Source organism: Aspergillus affinis (assembly GCF_023601865.1).
Source record: "Aspergillus affinis strain CMG 70 chromosome Unknown NODE_9_length_501208_cov_87_169129, whole genome shotgun sequence".
NCBI classification, from domain to species: domain Eukaryota; kingdom Fungi; phylum Ascomycota; class Eurotiomycetes; order Eurotiales; family Aspergillaceae; genus Aspergillus; species Aspergillus affinis.
The window spans coordinates 266,703-282,153 of record NW_026515790.1 but is presented as its reverse complement, the minus strand read 5'-3'; the positions used below and the strand labels follow the sequence as shown (position 1 = coordinate 282,153).

The window sequence follows — 15,451 nt, the reverse complement described above, 5'->3', positions numbered from 1 at the left end:
GTTCATGATTACTATCTATAAAGGGGGTTGTGGAATGGTTGAGAAGGTTATCTTGCTGAAGACGTGCTCGATTGTCAATAGTATACTATATCATTTTTTATATTGATATACTATAAGAATCTACCATTCGATATGAAGCTCCACACTGTCAAAAACCTCCTCCCTCTCCTCCTCTCCCTCACCCTCTCGAACACAGCGGCATCCGCTCAAACAACAGCATCTACATTCATGACCTCGCTCTCCCCCTCAACCACCACATTCTCCTCCTTTACCTCCTCCTCAACATCAACACCAACATCCTCTCCCCGCCCCATCTACGCCATCGCGCACCGCGTCCTCACCACCGATTCCCTAAACGCAGCCCTCTCGCACGGCGCCAACGCCCTCGAAATCGACCTCACAGCCCACAAATACGGCTGGTACGCCGACCACGACAACACGCTCTGCAGCGCCCGCTCGACCGCCTCAAACCTCTTCACCGCCATCGCCTCCGCCAGCTCCAGCTCAAACATCTCCTTCGTGTGGCTGGACATCAAGAATCCCGACGAATGTGACCCCTCCCGGGCCTGTTCCATCGAAGCGTTACGGGACCTTGCGAGGGAGTTGTTACTTGAGAACGGCATCGCCGTGCTGTATGGGTTTTATGCGCAGGAGAGTAGCAGGGGGTTCAGTGTTATTAGCGCGGAGTTGAAAGAGAGGGAGGCGGTTGTGTTGAGTGGGAGGGTTGGGGATGTGAAGGGGTGGTTTGAGGGACTTGATACGAATGTGGATGCGAAGCAGAGGGTTATGGATTACGGGGCTGTGGATTTGACGGAGGAGGGGTTTGGGTCTTGTGATGACGATGACGATGACGATGAGGGGGTCTGCTCTGTCTTGAAACAGGGCAGTCAAGCTCGTGAAGGCGGACAGATTGGGTCCGTGATGTCCTGGACGACAGATGAGGGGGAGGGCTGGATGGTGAAGAAGATGCTCGGCGAGGCCGGTGTGGATGGAATCATTTATGGACTCAGTAGTGGGGAGTACGCGGATGAGGAGAGTGTGTTGGCGGCGTATTTGGATATCGAGGATTATGTGCAACAACATCCGGGTCAGATGAGGATGGCGACGGGGGAGGATGTTCCTTGGTGATTGGGTTGGGGATAATGTTGGGGAGGGATGGGAGTGTGAGGTTATGAGGATATGTTTGTATATATGGAGTTATGGGTATAGAATGATGGAGTTCACTTTTTACTTATCAACCGTGTTCTGTGTGTTCTGTCGTGGAGCTTGCGTAGAGTGAATGTACATGTAAGACTGGATATTTGTATGATAGATGTATGCAGTGTCATGCTCCTATGAAGTCAAGCCCTAACTCAAAAGTATCGAAATACAATGAAATTGAAAATGCAAAACAATCAGCAGAACGCTATCAAGCAAAAACGACCCCCCACCCTCCCACGTAATCATACACACATAAGCCCCCAACCTAACTCCCCTGTCGAAACCTGCTCTTCTCCGCCGCATACAACCCCAACTGCGTAATCGCCATACTCCCCAAGATCTCAAACACCGCAATATCCGCCCCCATCCGCTTCTCGAACCAATTGCGCAACTCCACCGCCACCAACGAATTAATCCCATTCACGTGGATGGGTTTCTGCAGACTAATCTCCGCCACAGGGATGCCTAGGATCTGCGAAAGTTTCTTGACGAGCCATTCTGCAATATGTGCGCCGGCTTCCTCGACCGAGGCAGTTTGTTGTAAGATGCTCTGCGCATCAGGTTGCTGCTGCGAGTTCTTCCCGCTGCCGTCTGGTGACGACTGTCCCGCGGCTTGAATGAGTTGGAAGTGTTTGAAAAACGGCCGTGACATCCAATGTGGGACTTCGAGGCCCTTGTGTGCCATGCCGGCTGGGTTCTCGATACCCACGACGATCTGCGCTTCATGTGACTCCGAGGATGGTACCGGTCGAATCGGGTCGCAGTAGTGATCCAGAAGAGCGAGGAGGTCTGTCGGGTTGACGTCCTTGAAGTAGCCGAGTCGGCGCAGCGAGTCCAGCATGCCGTCTGTCTCGGCGACTACGCCTTCGGAGACCATCATGCCAAGGTCGATGGAGATGGCCTTTTCGCCGAGTCGCGTGCGGTAGCGCGCCAGGGCGTCTTTGTACGTGTTGCCGGCGCAGTAGTTCGCTTGGCTGGTGGCGCCGAGGATGCCGCCGACGGAAGAGAAGAGAACGAAGAAGTCCATGCCTGAGGGGAGCTGGGAGTGGAGGTTCCAGGAGCCGTGGGTTTTCGGGTGCGTGCCGGTGATGAAGTCCGAGTGGGTCATGTTGGTGAAGATGGCGTCCTGGACGGGGGGTTGTTAGCTTCGTTGTTTCTCTAATAGGGAATGTGGGAGAGGAGATGGTGAGCATACCCGTAACACCATGGTGCATTGAATACAGCCCCGAATAGGCGGCATGTTTGCACCGTACTCCGCCAGAACTCGCTGGAGATCTTCGGCTTGCGTGATGTCGCAGGCTGGGGCTTGGATAGAGGCGCCCGAGGCCGTCAGCTCCGCAATGAGTTGCTTAGACGACTGAGTCCGAACGCCGGAGCGCGAAAGAATCATCAGGTTCCTCGCGCCTCTGCTGACCATCCAGCGGCAGACGTTGCGGCCAAGGCCGCCGAAGCCTCCTGCGATCACGTAGGTTGCGTTGGTGTCGAAGGTGTAGGATGGGCGGTTGCGGACACGAGCCTGGATGATAATGCATTAGATGTCGGAAGGTAGAAAGAAAGTTGAGTGGGAGCAGAAGGATACTTACAATCACAGACTGCTTCGGACGCAGATCAACGACGACCTTGCCCATGTTATGTCCCTTCTGGAAGTGTTGCAGGGCCTGGCCGAGCTGAGCTGCAGGGAAAGCCAACAAGGGAGCTACGGCTTTGATGGTTCCACTAGAGATTAATGACGCAAGGGTCTCGAGGTGTTTCTGGACCAACGACGGTCGAAGGTGCTGCAAACTCGAAACAGTGAATATTGAATTGGTGATGCATTTCGTGGCCATCTCTTCCACCAAATGGTCGGATGGCATATTGCGCGCCAGTCCGACATTGACGAGTCGACCAAAAGGCGCGAGGGCCTCAATACAGTGATCGAGGTCATCACCTTGCTCGAAGTTGAGTGCAACGTCAACGCCGCGCGAAGTCAGAGCTGCAATCTGCTGGGGGAGCTCGGGGTCATGTCTAGACAGTACACAGTCGGCGTTGATCTGGTAGGTTTCTCGCAATAGCGTGGATTCTTCCTCCGTGTCGACCGTGGCAATGATCCTTACTCCGAGGTGCTGGGCGATCTGCACCGCGATTTGTCCGACAGCGCTGGCGGCGTGATGCACGAGGACGGTCTCGCCGCCGGAAAGATTAGTCACGCCGGTCAACGCATGCAATGCGGTCACACCGGCCGTGGGAAGGGCTGCAGCCTCAAGGAACGACACGGATCCCGCCGGCAGACGCGCAGCACAGGATGCCTTGCATTTCAGCCCCGTAGTACAAGCACCGGGGACTCTGGCAAAGACATTGTCCCCGACGGTGAACCCGCTGTCCGACCCAACCTGCCTGACGATTCCAGCGCACTCCGAGAAGATAGCCTCCTCGGTATTCTGACCCAAGGCGATATTGTAGTCTTCAGCGGTGACGCCAACAGCTTGGACCTCGATCAGAATCTCATCCCACTCCAAAGATCCATCGGCATCGGAATCCTGAGTTTCTTCATACCCAATGCTGTTGATAATCCCTGGCGTCTTCATCACCGCCGTTAGAGGCATATCACCCACCTGGACCTCCTGTTCCTGGAACGGCGTGATCTTCGCCTCGTGGATCTTATTCATGTCCGGCGCCTGCACCACACGAGGGATTTGCAGGAACCCGTCTCTCTCCTCATACTCAAACTCCATCTCATCCAGCGCCGAGCTATTCGCCTGCCGAAGAATCGTCATCACCGACCCCAGTCCATCATCGAGTTTCTTGCCCAGCCCGCCGTCTAGGGCTAGTCGCACGAACTTCAGCGTGCCGTTCTCCGAGCGCAACGAGCGCGAGAACCCATCCACGAGATGAAACTGCGGACTATCAGATTGTTTTCCGTCCCTGGTCACCCAAAGAATCGCGTCCGTGATTGACAGCGCGGTCTTCAACCGATCAAAATCCTCGGACCCAATATCCTGGAAGAACGGTTGCTCGTATTCGAGAAGCGAGATGCAGAACCGGTCGTGCGCGGCGGCAGTGGTCACGAACTCGGAAAACGGATAGACGTCGACTTGCACTTCTTTCGCTGTCGTCTCAATGTGAGTCTTCAATTGCGCAGCGAAGGCCTGTTGCGAGGAGGTGGTTCCGTCTGTGAGAATGGCTAGTCGCGAAGGAAGCTCTTCTTTAGGACGCGGTGCTGGGTCGTTCGCCGACGCAATGACGAAGCTCGTATCGGAGTATTCAGAAGAGCCGGGGATAATGAAGTCGAGACCGTTGTAGGCGCTTTCTGTCAAGTGTCGATGTAGACTCTCCTTGGTGTAGGACCCGCCCCGGGGACGACCGGAATTAGGGGCTCGGCCCCATGTTGAGAGCAGGGTCGTTGCGAGAACGGTTCTCAATTGAGGGGATGCGATGACGCCGAAGAGGATGAGATGACCGCCTCTGTTTTAATCAGTTATAAGTCACGCTCTAATCTGGTAACTTGGAAACATTGGGTTGGACTTACGGTTTGAGAAGTCTTCGGATATTTTTGAGTGCGTTACTGAGATGGGGCGACGAGTGCAGAACCTAGAATAGAATAGTTAGTTTCGTGCCACAAGACAGAGGCAAAGTCTACTCACTGAAGTCGCAACGACGATATCATAAGAGCCCTCGCCAAATCCCTGATCGACAGGATCGTTCTCGATATCGAGGGTCTGGAATTGGACACTGTCAGACAAGCTCGAGAGCCGTTCCTCCGCCCTCTTCAGATCTTCTGGGCCTCGTTCCGTGTAGTCATACTGAGCCCACAGGGCCTGGCCAGATTTGGAGAGAATCTCTGCGCAGGGGGCAGTATCCTGCCAGCCGCCGCCGATGTCCAGGATCTTCATGAGCGGGTTCTTGTGCGCTAGAGCAGACAAGTACGCCTCCAATGGCTTTCCGAGATGCTCGCTTGCCAGTCGTTCGTTCAGATACCCCTGAATGATGTCATCCTGGGACTCCTGGATCTCGGGGGGCGAGAACGTCGGGCCTTGCTGAAGGAAGGTCAAAAGCTGCTGTCCTCGCGAAACGTAGAACTCTCCGGTCTTGTTGGCGGCTCTGATTTCCTCTTCCAGGGCTACGCGGGTGCTGGGATCGTGGATGCCGTTCGTCTTCGGGCGCATGATTGCGTTCTCGCCGTCCTTCCCATTAGTGTCTTCTGCGATGTATCCAGCAAGTTGCTTGGGAATACCATCCGGCCAGGACGGGTGAAGGGCCTCTTGAATTTCGTGCACGTAAGACCGCATGAGGAGCGCGAGACGGCTATCAAACCCGGAAAGAACAGTCTCCGGCTTTGGCGTTGCTTGTGCGCAGAACTGCGCAAGTTGCTCGTTATCCATCAGCGTGACATCGGGCTGCCATTTCAAATAGCTCAGCAGATGTCTGTCCTTGTCGTCGGACGACTCAAGGCTCTCAGTCTGCGAGACGAACGTCGTCCGATACCCCTCCATATACGACAGCACTTTATCGCCGGCTTCCGACATCGCGACGACGTTTGATACGGTCCCGCGGAAACCGTGAAGTGCGGATCGAGTACTCGCTTGCAGTGGCGCACTTTGTCCAGACGAGGAGGCGTCCGCGGAGATGAACAGCTTCCGGACATACGAGGGCACCATAGCTGGGATATCGCGCGCGCCTCCTTCATTCAGAGCCGGGAAGACCAGTTGGAATAATCCATCCAGAACCGATGGATGCATCACATACGGTTTGAGATCGACGTTCGCTGACTCGATAACCCGTGCGTCATTGGAGAACGGGCGAACGTGCGCCACGGCGGCGCCATTCTTGTCGATCTGCACGTCGCTCAGGGTCTGGAAGATGGGACCGTAGTTGACGCCGTTGTCGCGAATGGAGTTGTAGACGCGGGTGATCTGGGCGTCTTCGGTGCAGCTGTTGATGATGGATAGGAGCTCGGCGTTGTATCGGGCTGGGTTGATTTCCTGTGGTGCTACTTGCGCTCGGATGGAGCCATTGCAGTGTTCCAGCCATTCGGACGTGTAGGTGAGGATGCGGAATTTGTACCAGGGTTGGACATCGGGCCTGCTGGTTTCTTGCTTGGTCAGGGATACTTGGGTTTCGAGTCCTGGACTAGTGGGTGGGACTTGGAGGGCGTTGAGGAAGTGGATGTCGCGGATGTCGAAGCCTGTGATAGTGATGTCGCTACCGCTTGAAAATTGCCGGACGGCTTCGATCGCCATGGAGAGCATCGCTGCACCAGGGAGGAGAATGTCACCGCTGATCTGTTTCATTGTCAATTTTCGATCCTGTACAAAAAGGGGGACCAGCCCTCGAAGTGAAGGTTTACCTGATGATCCTCCAACCACGGAAGTTTCTCGAGATCAATGATGTTACGCCAGCGCGCATCCTGCGTATTCGAATCGAGCGTCAATGTACCCAGCAGCTCGTGGGGAGCATGCTTTCGGAATCGGAACGCAGAACTCAGTCGATCTTCAAACCAGTAACTCCTAGAGTGGTTGAACGGATATTCCGGGAGATCTGTCCGCACAGGCCTCGGTACTGCGCTGTCAATACAATTGGCCTTGAGTAGATTGACCGGATGTCCGAAGCCCCAGAGGCGTCCTAAGGCTTCCAGTATCGCCCTGGAGGCGTCTTTCTGCCGGGACAAGGTCGCTGTATAATTGATACGATCCTGAGCGCGCGCCTTGGTGAGAATCTCCTTCAACGGGCCCTGCAGGGTGGAGTGGGGGCCGATCTCAACGAGCATATTGATGCCCGACAGCGTCTGCGGTTTCTTCGAAGTGAGTTGCTTTCGCGGCGGTTTGCCCGATTGAACGGCCAGAAGAGACACTGCGGGCGAGAAGCGGACTTGGGAGACGAGATTCTGCACCCAGTAGTCAGGATCACACAGCATGCGCGGCCGGGCGATAGTGCCTGTCACGCTGGAGATCATGGGGATTAGATCGCGTTGCACGGGGTCCTTGTCGATATGGCTCAGTGCGAGTCGGTATTCCTCTTTGACGGCTTCCATGAAAACGGAATGATATGCGACGTTGACTCGAAGCTTTCGACAAAAATGCTTGCCCTCTTCGAGCCATCCTTTGATGAGCGAGAGTTGGTCGGCATCTCCGGTTAGCGTGAGACTCTGGGGACTGTTGTGGCAGCCGATCTGGACTCGAGGTGTTTCGATATGCTCGCTCAGTCTATCGATGAAGGGTTTGATGTCTGTCTCGCTCATCGCCACCGCAAGCATGCCCTGTGACGCGGAGTGAAGTTTGGGGAGTTTCTGCGCGAGACGACCTCGGTGGAAGGCAATCGTTAGTGCTGTTACGTCGCTGATGACACCTGCACAGTACCTATTCTACAGTTAGCTTGTGGTATATCGTCACGGAAGAAGACATACGCTGCCGCAACCTCTCCAGATGAGTGGCCCACAACCGCCGCCGGGACAACGTCCACAGACTTCAGGAAGTCGACGATCGCAATCTGAATTGCAGTCGTCACCGTCTGACTGTGTTCCGGTTGATTCACAGGCGACGAGGGATTCGAGAGGAATTCTGCGTTAATCAGTCAGCGGCCTCCAGTTTTTGCCCAGTTATTGGATGTTAGCCTACCTCGCAAAGAGCAGCTATATCCTAGATCACACATGATCTTCTCGATTTCCATCAAACGGGATTGGAAGAATGGGAATGCCAGCAGCCCATGGCCCATCGTCGGATACTGTGCGCCCTGACCCGTAAAGACAAAAGCTAGCGATCCCGGCTCGCTGGTCGCTTTTGTCGGTTTCGCGGTCCATTTCTCCAGCGACCCGAGATCCTCACTATTCCCTGCAACTGCGTACGAGCGCCAGGCGTGATTCGTTCGTTTGGCAGTGAGCGTATATGCCATATCGGAGATGAGCGACGTCGAAGATGCTTGTCTCTTTCCGGGACGGACAAAATTGGTGAATGAGTCCAGCGTCGTGTTGAGCGTCGTTTCATCGGCCGCAGACCACACCAATAGCCGGGGCGGTTGAGAAGTGTCCGTGTCCGTTGATCGTGATGGGCCTTCCAGTCGCGGTTTCTTAGAGGGGCGTTCCTGCTCAATGTCTTCGATGTCTGTCGTGCGGTGGAGCCCGTCCATCCCACGCTCCTCCAGGTAATGTAGCGCGTCGTCAAGAACGACCACGGCGTTGGAACCTCCGAATCCAAAGGAGTTGACCTGTTGATCGTGAGCAATATGTCCTCTCCCGAATGGGGTAAACCGCCACTCACGCAAGCACGTCTCAAGCCTGAATTCGGCCATGGCATCGAGACCGTCGGGAACTAAACAGATATATCAGCTTTTAATCCCCCACAGTTAGAACCACGAATGGCCACAAATCCTCACCCGAATTCTTAAATCCTTCGTATCAATCCTCGGATTAACCTTCTCTAATCCCGCATTCGGCAAAACCACACCCCTCTCTAGCATAAGGATCGTCTTCAACAACCCGGCCATTCCACTCCCTCCTTCCAAATGCCCAATATTCGACTTCACAGCCCCGACATACAACGGCTCCTCCTCCGACCGGAATTCCCGGAACGATCTCCCAATCGCCCCCGCCTCCGTCGGATCTCCCAGTGCCGTGCCGGTGCCATGCGCCTCGAAGAACCGCACCGACCGCATGTCCAGCTGCGCGCGCGCAAACGTCTCCTCGATCAGCGCCTGCTGCGCCGCGCCACTCGGCTGCGTGATTCCGCCAGACGTGCGGCCGTCCTGGTTCAGGCCCGTGGCGCGGATCACGGCACGAATCGTGTCGCCATCTTTGACCGCCGCCGAGAGCTTCTTCAGCACCACGACGCCGAACCCGTCGCCGCGGGCGTAGCCGTTGGCTTTGTGGTCGAAACTCTGACAGCGGCTGTCGCTGGATAGGAAGCCCATGTTGGACATGATGAGCATGAAGTCCGGGTGGAAGACGAGGTTGCAGCCACCGACCAGGGCCTGGATGAGGTGAAATTCATTAGCTAATTCATTCACTATCCCGGGATCATGTTCTCATACCATTTGCGAAGTACCATTATGTAAATCGCCACACGCGATATGCAGCGCGCTCAAACTGCTCGAACACGCGGAGTCCAGATTCATGCTCGGACCCTTGAAGTCGTAGAACCAGCTGATGCGATTGGCGAGCATGGAACCCGACAGGCCCGTCGCGGCGCATTTGGGTAGGTTATCCGGCGCATCCATGAGCACGCTCTTGTAGTCATCCGTGAAGGTGGCGGTATACACGGACGTCCTACTCCCGTGACACTTGGTGATGGGAATGCCGCTATTTTCTAGCGCGCGATATGACGTTTCCAGCATGATGCGCTGCTGAGGGTCCATAGCTTTAGCCTCCGCCGGGGTGATAGAGAAGAAGGGGGCATCGAAGAGGCTCAGGTCTCCATTGAGGAAATGGCCTCCTCGCAGCGGCATCTACGGGGGGTCATCAGTCAGGTGATATGGTCTCAACATTTCCGAGGGGATTGGGGAAGGACAAACCGTGCCGTTCATGGCATTCTTGCGACCTTCGAAGGCGTCGATGTTGAACTTGGTGGAGGGGAAGTCGGTCATGGCATTTTCGCCCTGGCTGAGCATGTCCCAGAAGGACTCGGTGGTGTCAGCATCCTGAGGGAATCTCAACGAGAAGCCGACCACGGCGATCGGATCGTCGTCGGTCTGCATCGTGAGGAAAATTAAACAGTAATACGAAAATTAGGATGGTCAATAATAAAAATAGAACGTCAAAAACGACAGGGGGGAAAACCCCCAAGGATACCCTGGCAGAAGCGACTAAACTAGCGACCGACCGGGGGGTCGCGTGGCCTGGGAACGGGAATACGGAGTATAAGTAAGTTAATCGCGTAGATGAAAGGGTCGAACTAAAAGATGAAGGGGCCCCTTCGCCGGGATCTCTAACCTCCTTGGGACATTGGAGTGAATGGAAGTCGTCCGACCGTGATTGTCAACAAGTGTCGGATGCACTGACAAGTGACAGACCAGTGACTGTGAGAGTTGGACGGAGGTCGCGGGTCGGGGAGATTCCTGGTTCGGAAGAAATGGGAAGTTTAACACAAGCACCGCCCACTCTTAGTCTCGCAACTACTGCTGTTAGTGACTGGGTTTTTTCACTTTTTAAGCGATACTACCCCCCCCCTGGCGGCTTTTTATTAATGATTCAATCCCACATGGCCCAGTGACGATATGCGAGTGTTGCCAGACCACAGCCGGTTTGTCCTGCAGGGCTCGGTGATTTTCACTTTAATTTCACTTCCTTTACGTATTCAGTGCCTAATCCATTGCTGGAATCTTGATTTCTTTGATCTTGGGTGCCACTGCCACTACGGAGTACTTCCTCGGTCTCGGACATCCCCCTCCATCCCCTCAAAACCATGCGTTTCCTCTGTTTACATGGCCAAGGGACGAGCAGCGATGTAAGATGTCTCTCCCACATGGCCTACCAGAATTCCCCTGATTCATAACCACAGGTCCTCAAAACACAAATCGGTTAGATTTATTACCTTTTTTTTTTTTTTTTTTTCCTCCCCGACTCTAGGATCAATCTAACCCCACCACGTTAGCCTCTCTACGATACCACCTAGACGCGACGGACAGCCACGAGTTCGACTTCATCGACGGCGCGGTGCTCTGGCCACCCGCACGAGGCATTCGCGAAGTCTTCGGCGACGAGGTGGAGAGTTTCTCCTACTTTGACGAATCAGCCGCCAGCATCCTCGGGGCCGTGGTCGATCTGGCGCAGTACATCGACACCCATGGGCCGTTTGACGGGGTGATCGGCTTCTCGCAAGGCGCTGTATTGGCTGCCACGCTGATCATCGCACAGAGTCAGACCCAAATGCCGAGACGGACAGAGTCAGAGTCCGTAGTGACAGTGACAGTGCCACAAACACTCAACACCCGTCCGACGGAAACACAACAAACAGAACAGACACACGGATCCCGTCCCACTCCAAGTCCGTGTCCGATGGGCGATGTGGATCCTTCGACCCATCTGCCTCGGCTGCCGCCCTTCCGGTGCGCGGTTTTCCTCTGCGGCGGTCTGCCCTTTGCCTGGGAGGCACTGAAAAGGGGGCGCGTCGAATTGATCACGCCGAGTTTGTGCGACCGGCCTGCTCCTCGCATCGAGATTCCCGTCGTGAATTGCTGGGCCACCCACGATGAGGATTATCCGGGCATGGGCCCGCCCCTGTCGCAGTTGTGTGCGCAGGAGGTCAACCAGCAGGTGATTCACAGGGTTGGACATGCGGTGCCCGCAGACGGGGATGATCTCATGGCATTGGTGGACGCGGTGAAAGCAACTTTGGACCGAGTCAGGTAAAAGGGAAAAAAAAAAAAAAAAAAAAAGAAAAAAAGAAAAAGAAAAAAGAGGGGCGCAGTCAAGGTTTTGATTTTTCTCTCCGAACAGTTAGCACACCGTCCACCGTACTCCGTACTCCGTCCCTTAGGAAGTTAGGGTTGTAACCTGTAGCCCAATAATAGCAATAATAGACGGATATCCCGAACAGCCAGTCAGGAGAGACAGCGGGCTCCGTTCTCCCGCCCCAAGTAATCTAACTAATCCTTCAGGAGTAATATACTCTGGCCTGGTGTCGCGCCATCTATCGATTCGTCTCTAGTCGCTAGAAAACTGCAACAGAGTGGGGATGTGGCTCGCTTGGCGCCGTCAGTCCTGGTCCGATGGCGCTGGCTAAGAATACATAAGCCAGTGCCACCGTCTGACAGCCCTTGTCGGCCGCGTCTTCTGGCCTTCTGGACTGGACTTTCTGCACGGAGTGGAATCTGCAAGTGAATTCTTCAGAGTAACTACGGAGCAGAGATCAGCAACGGACGGCATTGGGAGATTGTCCTTGTCCTGTCCTGCCTGTCTTGGCCTTCGCGGTGCTAACCATTCCGAGACAGGGCTGGAGGTACCAGTTATCGCCCCCACGGCTTCATCCTCTCCGGAGATATTCAGGATATATAAAAGGTTTCAATACTTCCGGCGAATGAAAGCGACTGCTATTCGGGAGACCCTGGCCCTGTGCCCTCCCCCCGATTGGAGTACTCCGACGATTTCGTGGCAAACTTTTCTTCCAGAACGCGGAAGATCGGCGGGGTTGGAATGGATCGTCTTGGGCGGGCCTGCCCTCTCCATTGCCAACACATCACTCTCTCATTGATTGATTTGCACGATCGCTCATGCTAGATACCGTGCTATGATGTTACCGAACCCCTCACAGCTCAGCTATCAGATTCCTATTCCTACGGAGTACTCCGCACACCGTACACCGATAACATCTTCTCCGCCAGATCGCCCTCGCCACATTCTCCATGAAACGGAGCCCTAGCCCTTTCCCCACGCCATTACGTAAATGATCTCCGTCGGCGAGCACAGTTTTCACATGCTGCCTGTTCGCACGTGGAACGTCGCTAATGCCGTTGCCGTTGCCGGCCCCGACCACTGCACCGACCAGATCAAATCCTACTACGCGAACACCATCTCCAGGCGGTATTGAATATGGCGAGAAAAGAGTGCGATATCCTTTGGAAGTGAGAGTGGATGAAACAGCGTCCGGACCGACATGATTGTCTTGTGTCTATCTAGACAAGCAGCTCATCCGACGATTGAATCGGACCAAGTGGAAGAAGGGCGCTGTTATAAGGAGGGGGGGTCGACAGTGGATCGTGAGTTCTTCCTTTGACACCTGCGATTTTATGTCTATGTTTCCCTCTCCAAGACCGAAAGCAAAAGAAAGAAAAACTAACTCGTCTCGTCCTGTCCATAGTATCCGCATTGGCAAAATTATCCGTCCCCCCTACCGCGTCGAGATAGAGATCGAGATCAGCTAACGCGACTTTATACGCGTATACCCTCGTGACAGCAATAAGTTTCCCGTCAATCGAAACGCCGCTGGTCGTGATCTGCGTCTATCTGCCGAACCCGCCATCTCCGAACCTCTGGCACGCGTTCAGTATGCGAAGAAAGACGAACGATAATACCTATAAGCAATGGTTCTAGGACAGAGGTAGACTCGTGCATGGAAATGTGGAACCTACCCACGACGGCGTCGACGAGCCGACCGAGTCGGAAGGGAAACAACGAACGAGACGAGTGACAATCCGCTTCGTCAGATATGGTCCCAGCCACGCATCTGTGTGATGAGGTTGATTTTGATTGGCATGGGATAAGGCTTTCGCGTTGAGAGATTGGATCTGAATCTGGATCTGGATCTGATCCGTAGACCACGTCTCTTCCATTTGAGATACGCGGAACCCCCCTTTTTACTGGTTCCGACTCATTGGGAGGTTTGCATCGTCTAGTTATATTTTGAAGGTAAGATGTAGACTATTCTGTAGGCTGTAGATGCTTGAGGAATAGCCGGTTCGCCGTCCTCGAAGGCCCCTGATATATGCAATACAATAATGACATCTTTCTTTCCGAAGTGCATCAACGTCTTAGTCCGTAATACTTATTTCGAGATCCAAGTACTGGACTAGACTATTTTTGTATTATTGATCACCCAATGGCCGTATCGACATGGCATAGGCTACATGGAAATATTCTCTCCCACGGGTTGGACAGACACGGATTGACTGGACGTGCTTCTCATCATCCGCTGCAACACAAGATTGATGCTCAATAGGAAGGTGGTCCATGGACCGTACTATTGCTATTTCGAAAGTGATGGCTGAATGGATCTTCTTGCGCAGAGAATTAGTTGAACATAGTACAATACCATTCTCAATCTCAATAGTCATTGTAGGACGAGTTGAAACTTGGATAGGTCACATATCAAGGTATATTTTCATAGTAGTAGTAGACCGCGAGGTCAAGAGCAAATATGTAAAAGTCAAATTAACAATAACAACAACAACAAAGAACAATCAAAAGAAAAGGAAAGAAAAAACTCTGCAATGAATTCTTTTCGAATACGCTAAACCGCTTGACGAACAATCGATCGTATGTCTTGCAACAACCAACGTTGCAAAACACTGCTACAGACGAACGGACAGATTGCTATGCTGTGCTAAATACATAAACATGAACATGAATGAACAAGATTCCCAATTAATCTCCTTTTCCCGGCCGGCTCCCACACACCCCCCATGAAATTAGACATTAACATTACCTCGGATTCCGCTCATCCACCGCCGCCTCCTCGATCAACTGGACCATCTCGTCCGGCATGGTCAAGAAAATGGAGTGGCCCGTGTTGTAGTCCAGCAGCCGCATCTCGACGCCGTCCTCCCGGACCTTCTTGAGCATCAGGTCCTGGTAGATCCGGGGGACGGAGTAGTCGTTCTGCGTGAGGACATACGTCCCGGGGATTTTCTTCCAGGCGTCGCCCTCGGCGGGCGTCATGAAGACGTCATGCGGCGAGCGCACCAGATGCGACAGGGCCTCGTCGATGAGGGTGCGGTCGACGCCGCCGAGGAACATCAAGACGGGGTCGACGGGGAAGGTGGTCCCGTCGTCGGCGTTCTCCACCCACTGCGGCCAGAGATGCATCATGCCGGCCTCCTGGCAGACGCTGAGGACGGAGGCACCGGGTCGCACGATGTAGGCGCACAGGTAGACCAGGTGCACGACGCCGCCGGGGAGGTTCTGCGCCTGGCGCTCGGGCCAGGTCAGGTTGGCGACGGCGTCGGTGCCGACGATGCCGCCGTAGGAGTGCATGAGTATTAGGACGCGCTGCCCGGCGTTGACGAGGGGCTCGACGGTGCGGCGCACGGCGGCCACGTCGTCGGCGTAGCCGGCCACGGGCGGGCGGCTGAGGCTACAGGAGGGTAGCTGCGGGCAGTAGACGGTGAATCCGTGCGCCGTTAGATCGTCGATGTAACGGCGGTAGCTCGGGCGCGTGTGCCAGGCCCCGTGGACGAGGACGATCGTGGGTTTGGCGGCGGTCATTGGAGGGTGGGAGAGGGAGGAGATGACAGAAGAGGCGGGGGAGAAATTAGGGTTTGGGGGTGGTGTGTATAGAGTCATGGTCATAGAGTCATGGAGTGTTGTTGTAGGGTTGTAGGGTTGTAGGGTTGTAGAGCTTGGAGAGCCTGGAGAGCCTGTAGAGCTTTGTAAAGAGCGTGTAGAGTTGGAGACTCTCACTAGAGCGCGGGGGTGGTTGGAATCGTCGGTGGTGTCACCCCTCTTTTTATGTGTACGAGTCAGCAAATTTAGACCCTTCCAACGGTAAAAAAAACTACGGAGTACGGAGTTTACCTTAAGTTTAAACACTAAACGTCCCTACGGAGTCCCTAACAATTGTAAGCCCAAGCC

General features: G+C 54.4%; 4 protein-coding genes across 4 annotated transcripts; 2 read left to right on the top strand and 2 right to left on the bottom strand.

The window, feature by feature from the left end:
* Window positions 1–132: 132 nt before the first annotated feature.
* Window positions 133–1,128, top strand: KD926_011696 (uncharacterized protein; the record flags this gene model as incomplete). The annotated part of the gene is made up of 1 exon (XM_053096215.1): window positions 133–1,128. One exon carries the CDS (start codon window positions 133–135, stop codon window positions 1,126–1,128), a length of 996 nt encoding a protein of 331 aa, XP_052959707.1.
* Window positions 1,129–1,465: 337 nt separating this feature from the next.
* On the bottom strand, window positions 1,466–9,861 carry KD926_011695 (type I polyketide synthase; the record flags this gene model as incomplete). The annotated part of the gene is made up of 12 exons (XM_053096214.1): window positions 1,466–2,326; window positions 2,396–2,716; window positions 2,784–4,641; window positions 4,706–4,767; window positions 4,821–6,458; window positions 6,524–7,532; window positions 7,580–7,733; window positions 7,791–8,376; window positions 8,430–8,480; window positions 8,545–9,138; window positions 9,199–9,612; window positions 9,679–9,861. 12 exons carry the CDS (start codon window positions 9,859–9,861, stop codon window positions 1,466–1,468), a joined length of 7,731 nt encoding a protein of 2,576 aa, XP_052959706.1.
* Window positions 9,862–10,568: 707 nt separating this feature from the next.
* On the top strand, window positions 10,569–11,515 carry KD926_011694 (uncharacterized protein; the record flags this gene model as incomplete). The annotated part of the gene is made up of 3 exons (XM_053096213.1): window positions 10,569–10,610; window positions 10,665–10,683; window positions 10,758–11,515. The coding sequence occupies 3 exons, from the start codon at window positions 10,569–10,571 to the stop codon at window positions 11,513–11,515; spliced, it is 819 nt and encodes a 272-aa protein (XP_052959705.1).
* A 2,787-nt stretch (window positions 11,516–14,302) lies between these two features.
* On the bottom strand, window positions 14,303–15,085 carry KD926_011693 (alpha/beta hydrolase; the record flags this gene model as incomplete). Its single annotated transcript, XM_053096212.1, has 1 exon — window positions 14,303–15,085. The coding sequence occupies one exon, from the start codon at window positions 15,083–15,085 to the stop codon at window positions 14,303–14,305; it is 783 nt and encodes a 260-aa protein (XP_052959704.1).
* Between the last annotated feature and the right edge of the window lie 366 nt (window positions 15,086–15,451).